The sequence below is a fragment of the Eubalaena glacialis genome, chromosome 15, assembly GCF_028564815.1.
Source record: "Eubalaena glacialis isolate mEubGla1 chromosome 15, mEubGla1.1.hap2.+ XY, whole genome shotgun sequence".
Classification (NCBI taxonomy): Eukaryota; Metazoa; Chordata; class Mammalia; order Artiodactyla; family Balaenidae; genus Eubalaena; species Eubalaena glacialis.
In genome coordinates, this window is record NC_083730.1 from 46,056,933 (window position 1) to 46,081,382 (window position 24,450).

Consider the following 24,450-nt stretch of genomic DNA (forward strand, 5'->3'; position numbering starts at 1 on the left):
TTTTGTTTTGTTTTCTTTTCTTTCTTTCAGAATATCAAACTTCAACTATCAAACTATTATTATCAAACAATTATCTAACTATAATTTCAGAAAACCCAGCAGTGCTCGGCAAAATGGCACAGAACAGAATGTTTTCCTACAGAGCAGAGAGGAAGAGAAGTCATTTCAAAGAACCTGTCACATACAGCAGTTATACAGTTGATTCAACTTTAAGAGATCAGAGTCACTGAAATCCATTCGTTGGCCAATCACATCCATGAAGTCTGGGATCCTTGTCACAATTGTTGGTTCCGATCCATTCTGGAATGCAGTTTTACTGTAGTGCATCACTGAGCTGTAATCATAGGGAACGTTCAGGGAGTCTGCTTTCCGGTCATCATAGGATTTAAAATTTTTCTCTTTGCCTAAATGATAGATAAAAATCTTTAATTACTTGATGTTCACAAAATTTAGTTTATCTTACTCCAAAGACTGTTAACTTAGAAATAAAGACTATAATAAACAGTGCAACCTTGGCTACAACTGACACTCTATGGTATTTCAAGAGTGTTTCATATATTCCTATCTTAGAATAGACTATTCAAACTTAGAATTGTGATACCAGCTGTCATGCTGAACTTATCTAAGGTTTCATTTCAGCTCAAAGTTGGAATTTAGCATTTGGCCTAAGGTTCTAAGAACTGCTAATGGAAAGAAGGATTCTAAAAGGTGTTGTTGAAACACTCAGGGTCATTGGCAATGAGGAGAGGTAGGGTATCCTCAGCGGATGAAGATGAAAATAAGAGGACTTTGGGAGGTGTGGTGGGGTAGGACCTGGGAATGATAACGTGGTCATCAGAAAGGATTGACATCGTCAGTGATTTCTTAGTTATCTTAGTTATTCTTAGTTTCTGGAATACGTGTAGATGTATGTAAATAAATACATTTAGAGAAGATTCCTGACCGCTTAGCATCATACCAATGGGCCACTGATCGCAATGGGAAATCAAAAGATTTTGCGGACACAACAAGGTAGATTTGATCAACAAAGAATAAAGATGTGTTATCAAATCGAGGCAGAAGTTTCTAACAGAAATAAGACATTGGAAATCCTAAAGAATGAGGCCATGGATTAAAGCTCAACACTTCCCTTGTTCTAGAAATCTTTCAGTTGGCTTCAGTGCCTTCCCCCAGACTCTGGGTAGGGGTGAGGCCAGGGGCAGGTAATGTGATGTTAGAATTGTGATGTCAGGGGCCCTCAGCGCAGAGCAGCTCTCACTGGCCTCACTTGATAGCGATGCCATCCTTCCCCTCCCCCTCCCCCCCCACACCCCCACCATACCCTATGGAGGCAGGACGGATGGGGAAACTGTCACTGCGGAAAACGTGAGTTCTAGTCGGACATGGTTATTAAAACCTTTCTGACTTTGAGCACAAAGTCACAAAAAGTTCAGGCTGTTCAACTGCTGCAGTGTTTCCCAACATGGGCTCCAAAGAACAATAAATCCGGGAGATCAGCTTGGTGCTTTGTGACCACCTAGAGGGGTGGGATAGGGAGGGAGGGAGGGAAACGCAGGAGGGAGGAGATATGGGGATATATGTATATGTATAGCTGATTCACTTTGTTATACAGCAGAAACTAACACACCATTGTAAAGCAATTATACTCCAATAAAGATGTTAAAAAAAATAAAAAATAAAAAAAATTTTTAAAAAAAGAACAATAAATCCAAATACTCCACAAAAAGGAAAAAAAAAAAAAAAAAAAAAAAAAAAGCATGATCAAGTCATTTTGGGAAATGCTCCTCTTGGAGATTTACAATTCGTGTTAGTCTAGCAAAGACACTGAACAGTACAGCAGTGTAAATAACTCTAAGTTTAATTTCTTTTAACCTAGAATTTCCCAAATTAATTTGACCACAGATTCCTTTCCACACAACCCCCCTGAACAAATTGTGCAATGGCACTACATAAAATAATCTTTGGGAAACACTGGTTTCTAAGATCACATCCAGCTCAAACTGGGGTTCTGGAATACTGTTCCCCCAAAACCTTCAGGCACTTCAACTCCTACTGAATTAGAGCCAAATCAAGTAAGATCAAAACATCAGAGTTTTCCCATTATTAATAGACAGCACCAATGGCAGAAGAGGGCACATGTTTAGAAATTCAGTATTTAACTTAAAAACAATGTAAGAAAACAAGATAAATGTACCTGAAATAATTCTGTCCCAAATTATGCTGACATAGTCATCCCGATCAGACCGAGACTGTTCATGCCAGAATCCCAGTGCGTGGAGAAACTCATGTTGAACTGTTGCTATTTTGTCACAGCCCTTTCCGATGGAGAGTTCTTGCCTCCCAATGCGCCTATTTCCCACTGAAGACCAGCAGCTTAAAGGAGAGTTTACAGGAGAAGGGGGAGAGGGTTTTATATTGATGCAGGTGGAGGTCCTAGGGCAAAATCCCTAATGCCTAATCCACTTAGGTACCCACCTAGATCCTTCACTTATGTCTGGACACCATGTATTTCTCTCAAAACCCCAGTGAGGTATGAAAAGCCTTCCAGACCAGATGATCTTTGGAGAACTTGGGCTGACACCAAATGTTTAAAAAGGAGTGAATCATCCTCCAGGCAGCCTAGTCCTGATCTTTTCTGGAAATTTCAAAATTTTTCAGATGGTCCTTGAATAAGGGTTTTATAGGTATAGCAACCATTCAGAATTGCTGACCTTGAGTCAAATAACTATCATCTTCTTAACTGAAGTAGTAAGAGTTCTTAGGTTAAAATAAATTTAAATATACATGTGTGCATGCATACAGATGGGTTTTACTTGAAGGCAGAAATAAGGAGTATAGAAACTACAAACAGGCTGAAGTTCACAGAGTCATAGGGTGGATGGCATGCGATCCCACCTTCCTTGTCTTAACATTGGCAGTCTGGTTGCATGTATGAAAATATTCTTTTATGGCTAGAGAAAACAGATCCAGCAAACAGCAACGGAACCCCCGACCCCCCAAGGTTAGGGTCGAGGGCAACTGCTGTGATGTAATGCCCCAGCCACAACAGTTCTCATCAGAACACTTAGAAGACCAACTCTTCAACTTACCCATTGCCCTTGAACACTGATATATAGTTGGGTTCTCCAGACCAAGGCTTGAAGTCAATGCATGTTTTTAGGCGATAGCGTTCAAATGCATTGAGGATAACTCCCCTGGCATTCATTTCTGAAGGAAGAAAACAAACAAAAGTAAACTTATTAAAATTACCACCATTGAACAGTTCACCATGGAAACAGGCCATGCAATATATTGTTTATCATGAGTTAGTCCCTCCATGAATATTTAGTGTTTTATTTTTTAAAAACTTAGTATACAGTACCAATCAAGTATCACATGCTTAATTAACAACAATTAACTGGTTGTTCTTCAGGTAGCTTTTTTTCACCCCATATATATTTCCCTGGAGTCATTAGAGGTGCAAATAGCAAAAAGGGCATTTCCTTACCTCAGAGAACATATACATTGGTTCGCAGGCAACCAGAATGAACAATCACTGTCACATGCTTCATCTAAGAAGCTATAATATGTATTTAAAGCCTCACAGCAGAGTTTTTAATTTGAGGACCTTGAGATGAGAGGGACCATGAATATGTTGAAATAGTAGACAAAGAATTATGTCTATATCTATATTTATATCTATCTCTGCAAAGTGCATTTTCTGGGGAGAGCATTCATAAGATTCGCAAGTGAATTCCGGGTCCAAAACACGAATAAGAACCATTGCTTTCAAGTTGAGTGATGCTAACAGGTTAGATAGAATGGAGCTCAAAGAAGGCAGAGGCGTGAAAGCAACAAAGACGTTCAGGAAAAGAAGCTCAGAGGGCAACCCGGAGGAAGGAGCTGTATCAGGTGCATATGGAGAGACAGTCACAGCTGGGGTCAAGTACGGTGAAGAGAAGGATGGTGTCTGCCGGGAGGTGGGAGACAGTATGACAGAGAAGATGGTGTGTGGACTTTGGAACCAGACACAGCTAAGTTCTCCCCTATCCTCACCACTTTTTTTTTTTTTTTTTTCACCACTTACTTTTGATGCATAATCTTTGCCAATTTAATTTACCCTTAGAGCTTTGGTATTATCATCAGATCAGCTAAGTGGGGAATTAAAATCAACACAGGGATATTGTGAGGATAGCAGAGAAAGTAGAGGTGAAGTTCCAAGGACAATAGTCTCCCTTTATCTGCAGTTTTTCTTTCTGCAGTTTCAGTTACCTGCAGTTAACCGAGGTCCAAAAATATTAAATGGAAAACTCCAGAAATAAGCAATGCATAATTTTTAAGTTGCACGCCACTCTGAGAGCTTGACGAAATCTTGTGCCATGCCGCTCCATCCCACCAGGGATTCCCCAACCCTGGACATCCATCATCTGTTCCCAACACCCAATCATCAACATCATCATGAGTCAGTGACCCAGCATCACCCGAAGCAGATGATCCTCCTTCTGATGTGTCATCAGAAGGTCAATAGCAGCCTAATGTTACATCACAATGCCTACGTCATTCACCTCATTTCATCTCATGATGCAGGCATTTTGTCATCTCACATCATCACAAGAAGAAGGGTGAGTACAGTACAATAAAATATTTTGAGAGAGAGAGAGACCACATTCACATAACTTTTATTACAGTGTATTATAATTGTTCTCTTTTCTTATTAGTTACTATCTCTTCCTGTGCCTAATTTATAAATTAAACTTTATCATAGGTATGTAGTAGAGGAAAAAACATGCTATATATAGGGTTTGGTACTACCCGCAGCTTCAGGCATCCACTGGGGGTCTTGGAACATATCCCCCAAGCATAAGGGGGCACTACTGTAAAGTGAGCATTTATCAAATGTTTATTTCCTTCCTACCTTCTTACATGTCCATTGCACAAACATTTAAAGACATTTTTCAGAATGCCTCTGTCTAGGTGAAAGTAAAGAACAAGATACATGTGGGACCTAAAATCCATGAATCTATAAGAGGCACTCAGAATTCAACCTTTTACAATATCACACAAATAATACATATTCATTGTAAGTAAGTTAGAAAATATAAACAAAAAGAAAGAAATTATAAAATCTTACCCAGAAATAACCACATTTATCATACTTTTTTCTTATGAATATGTACATACATAATATACATATTTTTATAAAAAGTAAAGTCAGAGCCTACATAATATTTTATAAACTATTTTTTCACTAAATAATATATCTTAAAATCTTGCTTCATCAGTATTGTTTTTACCATTTTAATGGCCACATTATATGACTGTAAGATACATAACTAACTTCCTACTGTCAAATATTTAAATTGTTTCCAAATTTTCTGTATTGTAAGTATCACATTTGGGTCACTATTTCAGATCTAACACTTCCTTAAAATAAGGCATGATGATACCGACCACCACATGACTGTTTTTGAACTGAACATAAAAGGAGCTTGCTTGCCTTCGCTTTTTACCAAAGCTTAATGAGGATAGTTTCTATCCTGCGTTGAATTGTTTGGAGACTCAAATAAGGGAATAAATGTGAAAGTTTTGTAAAAAGTATAGCTTTCTACCAAGATAAGATCCTTATTTACCCTGTGCCTTTATTTACCAAGGGCTTTAATTCACTTTGCATCACAGATGCAGAAGAGCTCCACCAGGGATCCTGTTATCTAAATCCCCAGGCTCCGAAGGACAAGGCAGGTCCCAGACAAGCCTAGGAGTTAAGCAAGCAGCTGTTTAGAATTATCTTCCCCTTGTTAGCCCCTTCCTGCTCCTAGCACCTTGGTCTTCATTTCTATTCCCACCTGTTACCCCTTTCCTCCCCTCCCTACTTCCCCCTACCACTCACCTCAAATCTGGCACTCAGGCAAGCAACTGTAACTCACTCACAGGAAGCTGTACACCGTTGCTTCGAGTTTTACCCCTTTCAGGTGAGCTGCATCTTAACAGCCAGATAATACCTGAGGCTTAAGCTAAAAGACTAAAGCCCTACTGGCAGCATTTCATATGGAAAACAGTTTGGAGTTTTCTCAAAAGACTAAAAATAGAACTACCACATGACCCAGCAATTCCACTCCTAAGTATATATCCAAAAAAACCAAAAACACTAATTTGAAAAGATGCATGCACCCCAAATGTTCATAGCAGTACTATTGACAATTGCCAAGATATGGAAGCAACCTAAGTGTCCATCAACAGATGAATGGATAAAGAAGATGTGGTATATGTATATATACAATGGAGTACCACTCAGCCATAAAAAAGAATGAAATTTTGCCTTTTGCAGCAACATGGATGGACTTGGAGGGCATTATGCTAAGTGAAATAAGTCAAAGACAAATACTGTATGATATCACTTATAAGTGGAGTCTAAAAAGTACGACAAACTAGTGAATATAACAAAAAAAGAAACAGACTTACAGATATAGAGAACAAACTAGTGGTTACCAGTGGGGAGAGGGAAGGGGGGAGGGGTAATATAGGGGTAGAGGACTAAGAGGTACAAACTATTAGGTATAAAATAAGCTACAAGAATATATTGTACAACATGGGGAATATAGCCAATATTTTATAATAAGCATAAATGTAGTATAACCCGTAAAAATTGTGAATCACTATATTGTACACCTGTAACATATAATATTGTACATCAACTATATTTCAATTTTAAAAAAGCAAAAAATTTTGAAAAAAGAAACAGGTACATAAAGCTCATAAGGTTAGGATAACTTTGGTTAAAATACATGGCAAAAATAGCCTGAGAGATACAGTCAAATTAAAGCTCACTGATCTTTCACGGAACACAGGAGAATAAAGTTTTTAAGCTATATATACATACATATATATGTGTATATATGTATGTATATACATACGTATATATGTGTATATACGTATGTATATGTATTATATATATACATATGTATATGTATTATATACATACATATATATGATTTTGAAACAAAAGTATTTTTAAATTTTTAATCAAAAGATTAAAATTAAAAATAAATATTTAAATAAGGAGAGGTTGGTAAAAGGGTACAAACTTTCAACCGTAAAATAAATAAGATCTGAGAATCTAATGTAAAACATGGTGACTAGGCTTCCCTGGTGGCGCAGTGGTTGAGAATCTGCCTGCCGATGCAGGGGACACGGGTTCGAGCCCTGGTCTGGGAAGATCCCACATGCCGCGGAGCAACTGGGCCCGTGAGCCACAACTACTGAGCCTGCGCGTCTGGAGCCTGTGCTCCGCAACAAGAGAGGCCGCGATGGTGAGAGGCCCGCGCACCGCGATGAAGAGTGGCCCCCGCTCACCGCAACTAGAGAAAGCCCCCGCACAGAAACAAAGACCCAAAACAGCCAAAAATAAATAAATAAATAAATAAATAAATTTATTAAAAAAAAAAAACATGGTGACTATAGTTGATAGTACTGTATTGCATAACTGAAATTTGCTAAGAGAGTAGAACATAAATGTTCTCACACACACAAAAAAGGAGAAATATGTGAGGTGATGGATGTGTTAGTTAACTCGATGTGGGAATCCTTTCACAATGTATACATATGTCAAATCACCACAATTACAATTTAAATATCTTATAATTTTATGTCAATTATACCTCAATAAAGCTGAAATATTTTTAATTTTAATAAAACGTTTCAGATTTTCCCCAGTTCCAAAAGCCAATGAACATCATTCTCTCCTGATGTTACACAAGCTCTTTATAGCTTCTAATCCTATTAATTACTGTTGCTTTGGCTTTTTCTACCCTACTCTTGGTGTTTCATCTGTTTAATGGCCAATCTTCCCTTCTCAAAAATCTCTATCAGATCTCCCACCTATATCAATTCCAAAAAGTTGCTCTCCCAGGCTGAATTCCATTCTGTGCCATCTTCTTACTCAGTAAATCTTCCTGGGTCATCCAATAAGATCCATTATCTATGAAGTACTTGTTATATGCAATGCACTATGTGAGAATCTCATCCATATCCATAGCTTCAACCATCTCTATACCCTTAATAACTCCCTGTTAGATTTCTCTATCTTGAATGACCAGATCAGACACCAAGCCATTATATGATATCTCCACCACAGTGAGCCTGATGCATTTCAAATTCTGCATGCCAAAAACCAATTTCCACCACATTTCTCTATCCTACCCTCTACAAGACATATTCCCTATTCTTGTTAAAGGTGTTACCATCCACCCAGTTGTCTAAGACATAATCTTGGACACTAGCACTTCTTTCCCTAGACTCACCTTCTTCTTGATCTCTTGGAACCAATCACCAAATCTAATTGTCTCCTAAGCCTCTCTTAGAATTATCCACTCTTGTCTATCCTTGCTGAGAGAGTCTTGGTTCAGAAACTCTTTAATCTTCCCCTGAATTTCTTCAAGAGTCTAACTGATCTTCCCACTCTCTTTCTGTCCCACTGATAATACATCTTCTGTACTGCAATCAGAGTGATAACAATCTCACTTCTGCATTAAAACCTTTAGTGGCTTCACATTACCACTGGTATACACACCAAGTTCTTTAACATGGGAAAGACTCAAGTCCTTCCCAATCTGAAGTCTGCCTACCTGTTCAACTTCATTATCTCCCCGCTCTCAACCTACTTCCCACCAGGGGTTTTCTTCCTTTCCCCAGGCCTTTGCACATAGTGATCCATCTGCCTAGAGCATGCTTCCCTTGCTGCCAGAGGCTGCACTAGCCCCCATAGTTCCCTTCTGTGAATTAGAAAGAGCCACCTCACTGTACACCAGAAACTAACACAATATTGTAAATCAAATATACTTGAAAGAAAGAAAGAAAGAAAGAAAGAAAGAAAGGAAGGGAGGGGCACCTCATCTGGGCAGATGTTGCAAGTGCTGGCTTGGCAGGTGGATGAATAGTACTTCATGCAAAGAAATGAATGCTCTTGATGAATATAATGCAAACTTAATTTCAGTCCCACTTGTGCCCCCTCCCCAGGCACCTATGTGTGGTGTACAACTTGCACAAGCTTCATGGCAGCACTACTGCATAGGGTCACCTGCTCCCTAATGCGTATGCCTTTATATCTAGGTTGAGTTAAATGTCCTCCAGTGTGCTCCCATAACATTTTGAACATATCACTAATCATTACATTTATTGCATTCTATTATAATTAGCTTTTGGTTTATCTGAATCTCTACCGAAATGTACGATATTTAAGGAAAAATTTCCCAAATGGCAGTTCCTAAACCGATGCTGGTCAAGGATATCATTTTTACTAAATGGGGACCATGTTTAGAGTTTTCCATTACAATAAATTTCTAATATAGAATAGCTGTCCTTTCTTTTGGATTAGGTTCTTCTGACCTTTTAGTATTAAAACATTATTTATTTTATAAAAAAAAAAAGATGATAAAAGATGATAGCGGGTTCTTGTTGTTTAAATTCCTCACCTGTCCAAATAAAATATTAGTAAAATAATGACAGTTCCTAAAGTTTTGTTTGGTTGGTTGTTTCATGTTTCAAACTCATATGTAAAGTCTGAACATATATGAAACCACTGCTTTAAAATAAAGACTAGCTCCCTAATCTTTATGATGTCCCAAGCATCCAATACAGAGTAGGCTCTCCATAAATATTGGCTGAATTCATCCCTTTATTGGTCAAAACTCAGCAAATATTTCAGACAAAATCATTTAGGTTCTGTTCATTTTTCATTTTGCTTATTTTTTTTAAAGTGTACTTAGCCACACAAAACAACAAAGAAAAAAACCCTTAAAGGCCATGTGAGTCTTCCCTTGGAAATACTGTCATCATATTCTGTCAGGAACATACATTAGTTGTGGGCACTCCAAAGTGCATACTAACCCAAGCTATCGTCTAGAACATATGGAATAGTATGAGGCCATCTATATCTTTCTCCAACGATGGAATTTCTTTCTTGTACCTGTCAAAAATAAGTGGGAAAGGATTCATTGAATGTATCAGTCAAAAATTTATGAAACAATCAATAGTTAATCTAGAAATAAAGGAAGTTTTAGGCTTTCCCAGCCAGCCTAAACAAATTGCCAGTGTGTGTGCGTGCATGTACACATGTGTGTACGCCTACTTTTATCATATTATAACAAAGGTTTTAGGAGGACATCACTAATTTCTGGCTTTTTTAATAAGGAGAATGACAAGCATTAACATTTCCTTTAATCTTATCATTTCACTTCAATTATTCATATTTTTACATATCCTTGTAATAGCGCAAGTTCGTGGGCCTGACACGTAGTGAGGCCAAACAAACCGAAACATCAGAGTTTGGAGCAGAGAAAGCTTTATTGCAGGGCCATGCAAGGAGATGGGTGGCTCAGGCCCAAAAAAACCTCGAGCTCCCCAAAGGGTTTTGGCAAAGCATTTTTAAAGACCAGGGGAGGGAGGGTGGTTGCAGGGTATGTGATCAGCTTATGCACAATTCTCTGATTGGCTGATGGGAAATCACTAATTTCTATCATTTGTTGATAAAGTTGAAGAAGGCACCATGCAAAATCATGTAAATAATGATTGTTGGAAAACTGGACAGTAAATATGGTAGATTCATAGACTAGTTTCCTATACTAGAGATTAAAAATATACAAGAAGGAAGTGATAGCAAAACCTCAATCATCTTGATCTCATAATATCAGAAAAAAAATCGCACATGAGCTAGGCCAAAGTTTTCAAACAATTTTAAAGTATTTGAAATTTTTTTTTTCCTGGTCCATCTTTATCAAGTATTTTTTTTTAACATCTTTATTGGAGCATAATTGCTTTAAAATAGTGTGTTAGTTTCTGCTTTAACAAAGCAGAATCAGCTATACATATAACAAAGTGAATCAGCTATACATATACATATATCCCCATATCTCCTCCCTCTTGCGTCTCCCTCCCAATTTTTATAATAGAAAGCTAATAATGTTTCATTAATGTATTCATCCAGCCAACAAAATGAACACTGTTCAAGAGTACAGAGATCCATTGGTAACCAAACGACCAATGTCTCTACCTTCCTAGAGCTCTTATCTAGTGGAGGAGACAAACAGCATGTAAGAAAACAGTCTAGGGACTTCCCTGGTGGCGCAGTGGATAAGACTGCACACTCCCAATGCAGGGGGACCGGGTTCGATCCCTGGTCAGGGAACTAGATCCCACCTGCATGCCACAACTAAGAGTTCACATGCCACAACTAAGAGTCCACACGCTGCAACTAACAAGCCAGTGAGCCGCAACTAAGGAGCCCATGTGCCACAACTAAGGAGCTGGCAAGCTGCAACTAAGGAGCCCACCTGCCGCAACTAAGACCCCATGCAACCAAATAAATAAATATTTTTTAAAAAGCTTAAACAGGGGCTTCTCTGGTGGCGCAGTGGTTGAGAGTCTGCCTGCCAATGCAGGGGACACGGGTTCGAGCCCTGGTCTGGGAAGATCCCACATGCCGCGGAGCAACTGGGCCCGTGAGCCACAATTACTGAGCCTGCACGTCTGGAGCTTGTGCTCCGCAACAAGAGAGGCCATGATAGTGAGAGGCCCGTGCACCGCGATGAAGAGTGGCCCCCGCTTGCCACAACTGGAGAAAGCCCTCATACAGAAACGAGGACCCAACACAGCCATAAATAAATAAAAAATTAAAAAAAAAAAAAAAGCTGCTGATTTTACTGTTTAAAAAAAAAAAAAAAAAGCTTAAACAGGATATATTTAATAGTAGCAGAGGAAATGAAAAAGGGAGATGCGGACAAGAATAAAGGGATTAGGGGAGTGCATTAGATAAAGAGGTCAGGACAGGACTCTTTGAAAGGATGACATTGAAGGTGAAATGAGAGTGATAAGAAAGAGCCAGTATTGAAAGGGGCTCTGGAAAGATCATTCCAGACAGAGGAAACAGTAGTTGCTCTGCTCTGAGGTAGGAATATGCTTGGTACATTTTGCATGTTTGAGGCCAGTGGCCTAAGCAGATGAGATCAAAGAAGAGAGGAGATGGGAGGAGAGGTAGGCAGGAGTTAAACCATGCAAAGTCCTAAAGGCTGTGGGTAAATCTGGATATTATTCTAAATACGATAGGAAGCCATTGAGTTTCAAGCCAGGAAGTGAAATGGTGGTGTTGCTTATTTAAAAGTTCACTTTGCTGTGGGGGATAGGGGACAGGGGCAGGGTGGAAAAGATTCTAGGAGGGCAGCATTTGAAGTAGATAAATTAGGAGGAAAGTGGATTCTTTGGAGCATATATACGTTGGAGATAGAAATGATAGAACCTGCTGATGGAGTGGATGGTGGGGTAAGGGAAATGGAAGAAGCAAAGGTGACTCCTGGGTTTTTTACTTATTCAGTGGAGTGGGGAGAGGGAGTGGTGATGACTTTATGAAGAGGGAAAACTGGGGAGGAACAGCTTGTATGGGAAATCAGAGTTTAGTTGAGGACACATTATGTTTGAGGTATCTTGTAGACATTCCAATGGAACTGATGGATTAGCATTGGGATAGACAAGTCAGGAGCTCAGGGGAAGGAATGAACCAGAGTTATACATTGGGAGTCATCAGCATAGAGATGACATTTAAAGCCCTGGTACAGGATAGGATCAAGGAGGAGAGAAGAGCAGACCAAGGACTAAACCTCAGACACTGCAGCTCTGTTTCTTGAGTTGAAGTTCACAGTGGGGGTTGAGGGATGTTTAAGCTCCCATAAACTACATGTAAGGTACCTGTGTTCATCTGTGTGCCATGATGCCTAGGTAAGAACCAGTACTCTTTATGAATAGTTTGGACAGATCTTTATGTGGCAACACTATTCTCGGCTGTCAGAGTAGAAGTCACAAAACCTTTCTCTTATGGTAAAAACCTGATTCATTGAATTTACAAATGCAGTTTAATTTTGCTTCAACTGGCTTTAATCAGTGAGGTTCTATTTAAAAATGAAAATATCATATTGTTCCCATAATGAAAATCAGTCAGATCAATAAGACCAAAGCATACAAGGTGAGTGACGGTGGTTTTAACCACACAGAAATCTGAGTAATGAATGATGAAGATACTATTATATGAATCCCTTAGAGTATAAAGTATTCATTGACTAAATGTGTCAACTATGATTCTACATCCTTAGAGATAGTTGGGCTTAACAAAGCCCATGCTGTCCCATCATTCTCAGATACTCTTAGCTTGCAGTGGTTAATTGAAGGTCTTTCCTTGCATTGTTTCAACTCACCCCATCAAGTCTGATGTCTCCCTCAAAAAGATCCAGTCCCAAATCTAAGAGGGAAGATAAAAATTTGTGTTAGCAAATTGGATTCAAACTTCCCACTTAATAAAGAATTTTTTAAAAAAATCCACAAACCTTCATTGATATCAAATACATCCCGGTCAATTCCACCATCTACATCTTTAACAAAAAGAAAAAAACACATTGAACATCGTGTTTATGAAAGAAGAAAATCTTTATCAATTACCAATTAGAAGTAAGCAAGGCTCTTTTGCCTCAGATAAGAGAGTACCAGGCTCTGATTCAACATACATTGATTGATTGATTGATTGATTGATCGATTGATTGAGACCTCCCATGAGCCAGGCTTGGGGCTATGGGGCTTTTGCATATATACTCTTGTTTTACCCATGTCCCTTGTATGCCAAATAACTTCAGGAATAAGAAATTGGTCATTCCATATAATATTAAGCTTAATTTGAAAGACTAGATTAGATGACTAGATTAAATAGGAAGCAAATGTTTAAATTCGGTCAAACCAGTCCAATCTACCCATATATTTATATTCCTTGCTAATAGTGTACCTTGGAAATCTCAAGCAAAATTCCTAATTTATATTTGAATTATTCTTAAGTTGCAAAGAGGTAGATAATATGGGCAAGTCTCTAAGTGTACGACTGAATAGGACAGACATCAGGTCCATTTGACTTGACACAAAATAACAAAAATAATAATAGTAGGCATTTTATGGGATGCCGATGTGTCAGTCACTGTGTTTGGACTTTCTTATACCACCACTTATTTTTTTTTTGCTGAGTAGGTGGAACCCTGGAGCAGAAACAATAAAACGTTCCTCAATAAATCAAAAGAAGCCGGCGCTTGATCAAAGTTCAATGCAATTATGCAATAATGCAAATGCAATTATGCACTGTGCTTAGCATTAAATGTGTCCTAAGTTCTTCTGTTCTGTTGTTCTATTATTCACATAACCTTTTTTTACTATAGCATAGGGCAAAACTCAAAATAGACTCACCAAAGATTTCTGGGGTTGGCTGGGAAACAAACACATAAAAAAGATATATTATTATGATGCCCGTGACATAAATGGTCTTATTGATTCCAATTTATATCTAACCATTTGTGGGGTTTTCTTTTTTCCTTAATATTATGGATTACTTTCTGGCATATACCTAAGAGAGCTAAATCAGAGTCTAAGATAACTTTTTGACCCAAGGGTCTTCTCATTTCACGTAAAAAATGAAACAGCCTGTTGTATGGATTTGAAGGTGAAAGAAACAAGAAACCAACTTCACAGGTTGAAAAGAAGGCAGAACATAAGAGTCCTGCGCTCAATTAAGTGTTCACTTTAAACATGATTTAAAGTGAACATGATTCTAAAGAATTCATGGAGCTATGTTTGAAAAACCTAATAATTTATTCCCAATATTGAAATATTATTATAATTTTTAACTATCCTTTAAAAAGAAAATTTTATTGAAGACCTCATTAACCATGGTTTACTTTCACATTTCTCTCAAGACTCCATCTTCAAAGTCAATACCAAATACTCCAGAAAAAAAAATCTATGGCTATACTTTGCAATTGGAAAAAAAAAAAAAAAAAAAAAAAAACTTCTGAAAATAGATTCGCTACAGGTGACCAAATGAAACCCAGACCACATACCCAATGGAAAAAACTAAGTAAACCTGAGATTTCTTAGTGAAGTCTAGTTTAAAAAGCTCATGGGACCGGTAGACAGTAGGTCTGGGTTTTATTCCTGCTTCCACCAACTAACAGCAAGTCAGTTCACCTTCCTGATACTCAGAATATCTGTATAATATGGTCAGTGTCTGCTTTGCCTGGGTATTATGATGGTTATATGATGTAATGTGAAAGAACTGGGTAAACTTTGTCATACAAATGTAAGGTACAATTTTATTTAAATACTTACCTATAGATACTAGAATCTAGATACTAGAATCAGTTGGGGTGTTTGGCAAGCATGGGAATAACTGGTTGGATGATGACCATCCTTTTTGATATTAATTAGTGCCTTGATTGCCTCACACTTGGCCACACACAGGCACACACTCACAGAGTAATGCCAACACACCTCCTGAAAAAAGTCATCAAGTATTTGTTCATAATTACAGTTTTAATAAGTCTTCAATAGTATCTCCTGTTCTCACTGCTGTAGTTCTGTTCACAGAATATCAGCTCAACATAATAATTGTTATTTAAAAATGGCAACTAAATGTTCCCCCCCAGGCACTTGAAACTTCATTTAAAACCTTGATTATGGTTACCAAGCGATAAGGGGGGGAGGGATAAATTGGGAGATTGGGATTGACATACACACATATACACATATCTATATAAGATAGATAACTAATAAGAACCTGTTGTACAGCACAGGGGACTCTACTCAGTACTCTGTAATGGCCTATATGGGAAAAGAATCTTAAAAAAAAATAAATAAAGAGTGGCTCTGTATATATGTATAACTGATTCACTTTGCTGTACTCCTGAAACTAACACAACATTGTAAATCAACTACACTCCAATACAAATTAAAAATAAATAAATAAAACAAACCTCAAGTTGGTTTGTGGTACCAACTACCTGTCACTGTAGAAAGACTGGTCTAACCTGATGAAGAAGCAGAAAAGAAATCCCATGCTACAAAACGTAAGTATTTGCTGTGCCCGTGACATTCATCATTCACTCCGTCATGTCTCACATTACTGTAACAGCAATATGTGTCACATTCTGCAGTAAAAATGGAATGATTTTCAAATTTCACATTTTCCATCTTATGAAAAGAAAACTTGTTACACAACAATGAAACTGAAGATAAAACATAACTTTATGTCAGTGTCCCTGACTTTTCTTCTGGTGGGTCTTCTCACTTCCAGTACCCTGCCTGTCCCTGCTCGCCAAAAAGAAATGTTTATTTCATTGACACTTTGAAATTCCTTAAAAAACAAAAAACGAACAGGTTGTTCTTTAATAATCAGTATCAACTACCCCCAATTTTTTCTAATTGTTTTCCATACATTGTTTTCTTACCAAGCCAAAAACCCGGAGGAGGGCAGCAAAGAAAAGAAATGAAGGCAGATACCAAGAATCCATGCTGTCACTTCCAGCTGAAAGTTGCAACCTATGAAATTCAGAGTAGCATTTACTTTTTAAAAGGCAAACATCATAACGTATAGCCTTTGATCTTAATGATCCATCTGGCAGGTCAGCCCACTGCAGTACTAACACCTCCAATCAAAAAGTTAAAGTCCAGTATCCTTAACACTGTTCTGCAGGGTTCATTGGTTGTTTTTTTGTGTGGGGTTTTTTTTTTTTTTTTTTCCTCCTGTGTCAACATTCAATAGCCAAGTGCCTGGCTGAGACCTGTTAATAAGTTCTCTAATGTATAATACTGGTCCCCAAGATTATTAAGTGCCATTTGAGGGGAAAAAATCCAATTAATTTCTAAACTCAATCTTTCAAATGGAAACATTTGTGAAGCTCTTTCTGCCCTTGTAGCCCTGAGCTGCTTTAATATATCCATGTATGTCCATGGCTGTTTATTGTTCATTCATTTAATAAAAATGTATTGAATTATAATACAAAATCCATTAATGTCCTAGAAACTTGGCATATTTGATATTCACATATAAAGTAGCAATAAAAAAACAGCAACATACGTCTCTCCTGAAAATTCCCATCAAGCAAAGTCAAGTGGGAGTTGTTAGAGTAAAAGACTAGGAAGGGTCACTGGTTTTCTGAAAAACTAGTGTCCCCAATCCATCTCTCAATTCTTTCTCACTTTTTCCTCTTGGGGTAATTTCTCTTTAGAGACAACCTACTCTCTCATTTCCCGCACTTTCACTCTCAACTTAAGTGTGATGCAGGGTAATATTTTTGAAATACGAATTTTTCCCCTCAGTATTTCCTTCCCCACTCAAGATTGGTCTTTGCTCCATTCCGTGCTAATAAAAAGGATATGAAAAGACATGTAGGGGCTTCCCTGGTGGCGCAGTGGTTAAGAACCCGCCTGCCAATGCAGGGGACACGGGTTCGAGCTCTGGTCTGGGAAGATCCCACATGCCACGGAGCAACTAAGCCCGTGTGCCACAACTACTGAGCCCGTGTGCCACAACTACTGAAGTCTGCATGCCTAGAGGAGCCCATGCTCCTCAACAAGAGAAGCCACTGCAATGAGAAGCCTGCGCACCACAACGAAGGGTAGTCCTCGCTCACCACAACTAGAGAAAGCCCACGTGCAGCAACAAAGACCCAACACAGCCAAAAAATAATTAAGTAATTAATTAATTTTTTTAAAAAAGACTAAAAAAGAGATACAAGGAAACAGCAATACCTACAAAAGAAAGCATGTCTTCAGCAGAGGAGAATAACTCCTAAGAAGCCAAGACTGGCCAGAAGTATTAAAGAAAGCTACCAGGTCTGAGGGGCCACATGGATAGGAATAAGCCCAGAGATTAACCACGTGCATATGGTCACCTAATTTATGACAAAGGAGGCAAGAACATACAATGGAGAAAAGACAGCCTCTTCAGTAAGTGGTGCTGGAGAAATCTGGACAGCTACATGTAAAAGAACGAAATTAGAACACTACCTAACACCATACACAGAAATAAACTCAAAATGGATTAAAGACCTAAGTGTAAGACCAGACACTATAAAACTCTTAGAGGAAAACATAGGAAAAACACTCTTTGACATAAACCACAGCAAGATCTTTTTTGACCCACCTCCTAGAGTAACAGAAATAAAAACAAAGATAAACAAATGGGACTTAATTAAACTTAAAAGCTTTTGCATAGCAAAGGAAACCATAAACAAGACAAGAAGACAGCCCTCAGAATGGGAGAAAATATTTGCAAATGAAACAACAGACAAAGGATTAATCTCCAAAATATACAAACAGCTCATGGAGCTCAATATCAAAAAAACAAACAATCCAATTAAAAAATGGGTGGAAGACCTAAATAGACATTTCACCAAGAAAGATATACAGATGGCCAAGAGGCACATGAAAAGATGCTGAACATCACTAATTATTAGAGAAATGCAAATCAAAGCTACAATGAGGTATCACCTCAAACCCGTCAGAATGGTCATTATCAAAAACTCTAGAAACAATAAATGCTGGAAAGGGTGTGGTGAAAAGGGAACCCTCCTGCACTGTTGGTGGGAATGTAAGTTGATACAACCACTATAGAAAACAGTATGGAGGTTCCCTAAAAAACTAAAAATAGAACTACCATATGATCCAGCAATCCCACTACTGGGCATATACCCTGAGAAAAGCATAATTCAAAAACAGACATGTACCACAGTGTTCATTGCAGCACTATCTACAATAGCCAGGACATGGAATCAACCTAAACGTTCATCGACAGATGAATGGATAAAGAAGATGTGCCACATATATACAATGGAATATTACTCAGCCATAAAAAGAAATGAAATTGCGTTATGTGTAGTGAGGTGGATGGACCTAGAGTCTGTCATAAAGAGTGAAGTAAGTCAGAAAGAGAAAAACAAATACTGTATGCTAACTCATATATATGGAATCTAAAAAAAAATGGTACTGATGAACCTAGTGGCAGGGCAGGAATAAAGATGTAGACATAGAGAATGGACTTGAGGACACAGGTTGGGAGGGGGAAGCTAGGGCGAAGTGAGAGTAGCATGGACATATATACCCTACCGAATGTAAAATAGTTGGCTGGTGGGAAGCAGCCGCATAGCACAGGGAGATCAGCTCGGTGCTTTGCGATAAACTAGAGGGGTGGGATAGGGAGGATAGGAGGGAGGCTCAAGAGGGAGGGGATATGGGGACATGTGTATGCATATGGCTGATTCACTTCACTTTGTTGTACAACAGAAACTAACACAGTATTGTGAAGCAATTATACTCCAATAAAGATTAAAAAAAAAAAAAAAAAGAATGTCTCCACAGCGGATTGCGCAGAATGACAACAAGGGACCAGAGAGAGGGATGGATGTTTCAGAGCATGCTTGTGAGGACACATGACATCAGGAGCAGATGGGACCTCAGCTGTTAAGTTTAGGCACAAGCCTAGGGGTAAAAGATGGAAATCCTGAACTGGCTGCAATTAAATATCTCCCACTTATGTGGATAGGGACCCAAAATAATAGTTATGGTTACAAAAAAATAAAGGTATTTATTATATACATCTCTTTTTGTGAGCTGAGATGTGAAACTGAGACTCCTGACTGCATTCTGTGTGTCAGGACAAGCAGCTCACATTCGAAGTTAGCAAATTGGAAGCAGGGAGATAAGAAGCAAGAGTTCCTACAGGACTGTTGGAGTCTGTTTTGGACCCTAATTACAGCATATGGACAGAGCCTTGCTACGAATCTCACAGAGTCATGGAGGCATGGCTGAAATCCAACTATAATGTGTTTTGACTACAGTTAATGGATACCTTTTACATTTCCTTCTTTCTGGGGTTGTCAATGATGCTCTTTAAGGCAGAAGCTACACTTGGCTTGTCTAACACACCTCCAGTTTCCCTCACTTGTACCCCACACCTAGGAAACTTTTTCAAGCTCATCATGGAATCTGAAGTTGGATCCCAGGAAAATGTCTGCCTCTGGTTGCTGGTCCTCCTCTGGTCTTCCTTTCTCCCAGGTAATATGGAAGGAACAGGCATTCGTGAACAGGAAACCCAGTGCTTGAGATTCTAGGCCTATGGATTGCTCTGAAAGCCTCTTAAACTATCGGGAAAGCATATTTCTCTTAGGAATGTGATTCTCAAGATCCCCATGGAATATGAGTACATTCTAGACCTGAGGGTAGCAGACCATGAGTGTAAAAAACTTCTTAACAGGAAACAGGACAGAGGGATTGCAACAAAGATCCAAAAGACGTTGTATCTTTCTTCTTGTAGTGCCTGTTTCCTTCACCTGACTCTCCTTCCCCCCAGTCAGAAAAATAGTTTTTCAGGAACAGAGTTACAGATACAGAGAATAAACAGGTGGTTGCCAGAGGAGATGGGGTGGGGGGAAGAAATAAATAGGTGAGAGAGATTAAGAGGTGTGGACTTCCAGCTGCAAAATAAATGAGTCATAGGTATGAAGTGTACAGTTCGGGGAATATAGTCAATAACTATGTAATATGTTTATCTGGTGATAGATGGTAACCAGACATGTAGTGGTGATCATTTTGAAATGTATAGAAATACTGAATCCCTATGTTGTGCAACAGGAACTAACATAGTGCTGTAGGTCAAGTACACTTCAAAAACAAACAAACTCATAGATAAAGAGATCGGATTTGTGGTACCCAGAGGCAGGGGGTAGGAGCAGGGGGAATTGAATGAAGGCAGTCAAAAGTCACAGACTTCCAGGTATGAGATAAATAAGATCTGCTTTCACCTTCTGAGAGGGTCCACATTCTGTCCATGGAATGTGTATCTCTCTAAATAAACTTGTTTTCACTTAAAAAAAAAAAAAGATAAATAATATTAGGGGGCTTCCCTGGTGGCACAGTGATTAAGAATCTGCCTGCCAATGCAGGGGACACAGGTTTGAGCCCTAGTCTGGGAAGATACCACATGCCGCGGAGCAACTAAGCCCATGCACCACAACTACTGAGCCTGCGAACCACAACTACTGCACCCACGTGCCACAACTACTGAGCCCGTGCACCACAACTACTGAAGCCTGCATGCCTAGAGCCCGTGCTCCGCAACAAGAGAAGCCACTGCAATGAGAAGCCTGCTAGCCGCAACTAGAGAAAGCCCACGCACAGAAACGAACACCGACCCAATGCAGCCAAAAATAAAATAAATAAATGAATTTATTACAAATAATAATAATAATAAATAAATAAGTACTAGGGATGTAATGTACAACATGGTAAATATAATGAACATTGCTATGAGTTCTATATGAAAGTTAAGAGAGTAAACCCTAAGAGTTCTCATCACAAGGAAAACTATTTTTTTCTGCTTCTTTAATTTTGTATCTCCATGAGATGATGGGTGCTCACCAAACACTGTGATAATTATTTCACAGTGTATGTAACTCAAATCATTATGTATGTAGGCAAATCACCTTAAGCTTACACAGTGTTGTATGTCAATTATATCGCAATAAAACTGGATGAAGGGCTTCCCTGGTGGTGCAGTGGTTAAGAATCTGCCTGCCAATGCAGGGAACACAGGTTCGAGCCCTGGTCCAGGAAGATCCCACATGCCACGGAGCAACTAAGCCTATGCGCCACAACTACTGAGCCTGCACTCTAGAGCCCAAGAACCACAACTACTGAGCCCATGTGACACAACTACTGAAGCCTGCATGCCTAGAGCCCGTGCTCCGCAACAAGAGAAGCCACTGCAATGAGAAGCCCACGCACCACAATGAAGAGTAGCCCCCTCTCACCGCAACTAGAGAAAGCCTGCATGAAGCAACGAAGACCCAAGGCAGCCAAAAATAAATAAATAAATAATTTTAAAAAAAAAACCTTGATGAAAAAAAAGTTTTGTAAGTTATTTCGTTAATTTCCCAATGCTAACTTTTTATGAAATCTTATAAGCACTACTATAACATCCTGGGGAGGTACATAAATTTAAATTTAATTAAATGGATCTAGGAAAAAGGAAAAGAATTGGGTGGGGTGTGGTGACTAGAGAAGTCCCTGGGCAGCTAGGGGGACACAAATTCAATAGGGGTCCAGCCAAGTGAAGGGCAGAAGAGTTCCTAAGACATCTGCACCCCCTGGCACTGAACAGACTAAATCATGTTCTTCACACAGATCTTCTAAGCCCCTCCCCACATTACCGTCTCTTACCCCATTTTTCAAAATTGTAGTAAGTTACTGTATTAGTCAGCGTTCTCCAGGGAAACAGAACCGATGGGATGTATATATAGATAGAGAAAGAAATTTATCTTAAGGAATTGGCTCATGTCATTGTGGAGGCTTGCCAGTCAGGGTTCTCCAGGGAAACAGAACCGACGGGATGTATATATAGATAGATAAAGAAATTTATCTTAAGGAACTGGCTCACGTCATTGTGGAGACTTGCCAGTCCAAACTCTGCAGAGTGGGCCGGCAGGTTGGAGACCCAGAGAAAAGTTGATGCTGCAGCTTGTGTTCAAAGGCAGTCTGCTGGCAGGATCTCCTCTTCTTCTGGGGACCTCTGTCTTTTGTCTCTTCAACCCTTCAACTGATTAGATGAGGCTCACCCACAGTACGGAGAGTAATCTGCTACTCAAAGGCTACTGATTTAAGTGTTAATATCATCTAAAAATACTTTCACAGGGACATTTAGGCTTGTGTTTGACCAAATATCTGGACACTGTGGCCTAGCCAGGTTGACACAGGAAATGAACCGTCCTGTAATGGTTACCTTTTTGCTGCTCTTCTTTTATTGCCAGACTCTTCATGATCACCTGTTTATGGGATGGCTACTGGTCATGCTAGAGGTGACTACTGTTGCCACTTAATACAAGTGGCTTGATTGTCAGCTACACCCCTGGCTGAAGACAAAGATGCTATGTATCATAGTTCACAAGGACCATGAATGACAATACAGTCACATCTTTGATCAAAGGACTGGGAGTAACCTTTGAGATGTCAAGAAGCCAGCTGGCTGAGGGAGTGAGGAACAATTCTATTCCTACACAGAATGATCCTTCTTCAAATCTCTGCACTGGTTTCATAGAGGGAGCTCTTCTGCTAAGAGGCAGCCCACAAAGAAACAGAGGGGGGGAAATCGCTGCAGCATGATGAGATAAACAGCGTCCTGCCATCACTACAAAAGGATCAACAGGTGGCTCAGAAAGTTCTGCAACCCTAATCTAGTTCAGCTGGCCTGGTGCCATTAAGAATTCACCCCAAGCTCCAACAGGTCCAGAGTGGGCATCCACTGATACCCGTTCATCTACTTCATGAGATTGCTCAAGAGTTTTAATGCCCTCAAACTCCAGTCCAGTTCACTCCTCCTGTAGCTCAGGCCTGCAAACACCTGGAAGAAGGGATGAATCATTCCTTCTTCATGCTTTGGTTGCACTTATGTATGGCACTCATTACCCAAAAGTATAGTTATTATTTACAAATCTTCCTCTCCCAAGTAACTAACTGAAATCAGTCTCATTGAAATTTGTAACTCCAGTACTTGGCACTTAATAGGTGCTTGGTAAACATTTGCTGGGAGAAATGGGAATAAACTATGGAAAATCAGTATCTAGAAAATGCTCTAATTTCTATAAGCCTACCCCAATGCCACTAGGCGCATAGCATTTTTTTATGGGCACAGAGGCCAACAAAACCACATGTTTTTGTCCTGAGTGTTTTTGTCCAATAAGAACTAACATTTCCCACTGGGAAGAAATGTAAGGCTTTGTTGTGATCTATTGTTACGGGTTTCCTGTGTACACATCAACGCTTCATGGTTTGGTTGAGCCAAATCAGACTTACGTGCAAAATGACATAAGAGTACTTCCCAAGAGTGGGGTTGTGTATGCCCGACACTAACACAGTTCAAAAGGCACTCATCAATATGAATGTATTCAGTGTAAGCTCACTCCATTCATTTTCAAGAAAATTTCAGCCAAATACCCAATAACCATAGTTTGTCAGTTGTTCTTTAAGTAAATATGGTGTTTTTTCATGGAATGAGAAAAGCAGCTAAATCAGTTTACATCTCAAGCAATCACATAAGTGCTTTTCCTCAAAAACATGTAAGTTGAGAGCATGGATCATTGGCTATTTGGGTCAGCTAAGATGACACTGTTATAGGCCCTGAGATACAATCACTAAAGTGCAACTAATCTGGTTTAACAACTAGCAGGTGGCACGTTCCATGTGCCCAACACAACGTGCGTCATCCAGCCTGTTTTCCCCTGCGTTGGCTTTTTTGTTTCGTTTTGTTTTACAGTGTCCTGCAGAGGTAAGCCACCCAGATGTGTGCTGAAATGACAACTACTTTACAAAGAATACGTAAATGACACTACCTGCTGTGCAACAACAGAAAGAGAGCATGAGGTAAACAAGGTCCCACACAGTGCACAAGACCGGACTGGTGCACTGGGGGATGAACTTGACTCTGCTACGTTGGATTGTTCAAGTGTCTGGTGTCAATGGCACTGCTTAAGCCTTTGCTGCTTCTGGCAGGAGAAATCTTGCTGGGCAGAAGCAAAGGAAATTTGAGAGACTAGTCTTCTTTCTTCCTTTCATTTTCTGGGCTCCAGC

The 24,450-nt window shown here is 39.2% G+C and overlaps 1 protein-coding gene across 1 annotated transcript in view; it reads right to left on the reverse strand.

The window, feature by feature from the left end:
• The window catches only part of MEP1B (meprin A subunit beta), a 59,407-nt gene extending 43,067 nt beyond the window's left edge, over positions 1–16,340 (reverse strand). Inside the window, exons 1-8 of the mRNA XM_061169233.1 lie at positions 16,278–16,340; positions 14,242–14,260; positions 13,344–13,388; positions 13,215–13,258; positions 9,862–9,940; positions 3,090–3,207; positions 2,195–2,373; positions 186–404 (exon numbers count right to left, since the gene is read on the reverse strand). Coding sequence (XP_061025216.1) covers positions 186–404; positions 2,195–2,373; positions 3,090–3,207; positions 9,862–9,940; positions 13,215–13,258; positions 13,344–13,388; positions 14,242–14,260; positions 16,278–16,340 — 766 coding nt within the window. The remainder of the gene's footprint in view (positions 1–185; positions 405–2,194; positions 2,374–3,089; positions 3,208–9,861; positions 9,941–13,214; positions 13,259–13,343; positions 13,389–14,241; positions 14,261–16,277) is intronic.
• Positions 16,341–24,450: the final 8,110 nt, after the last annotated feature.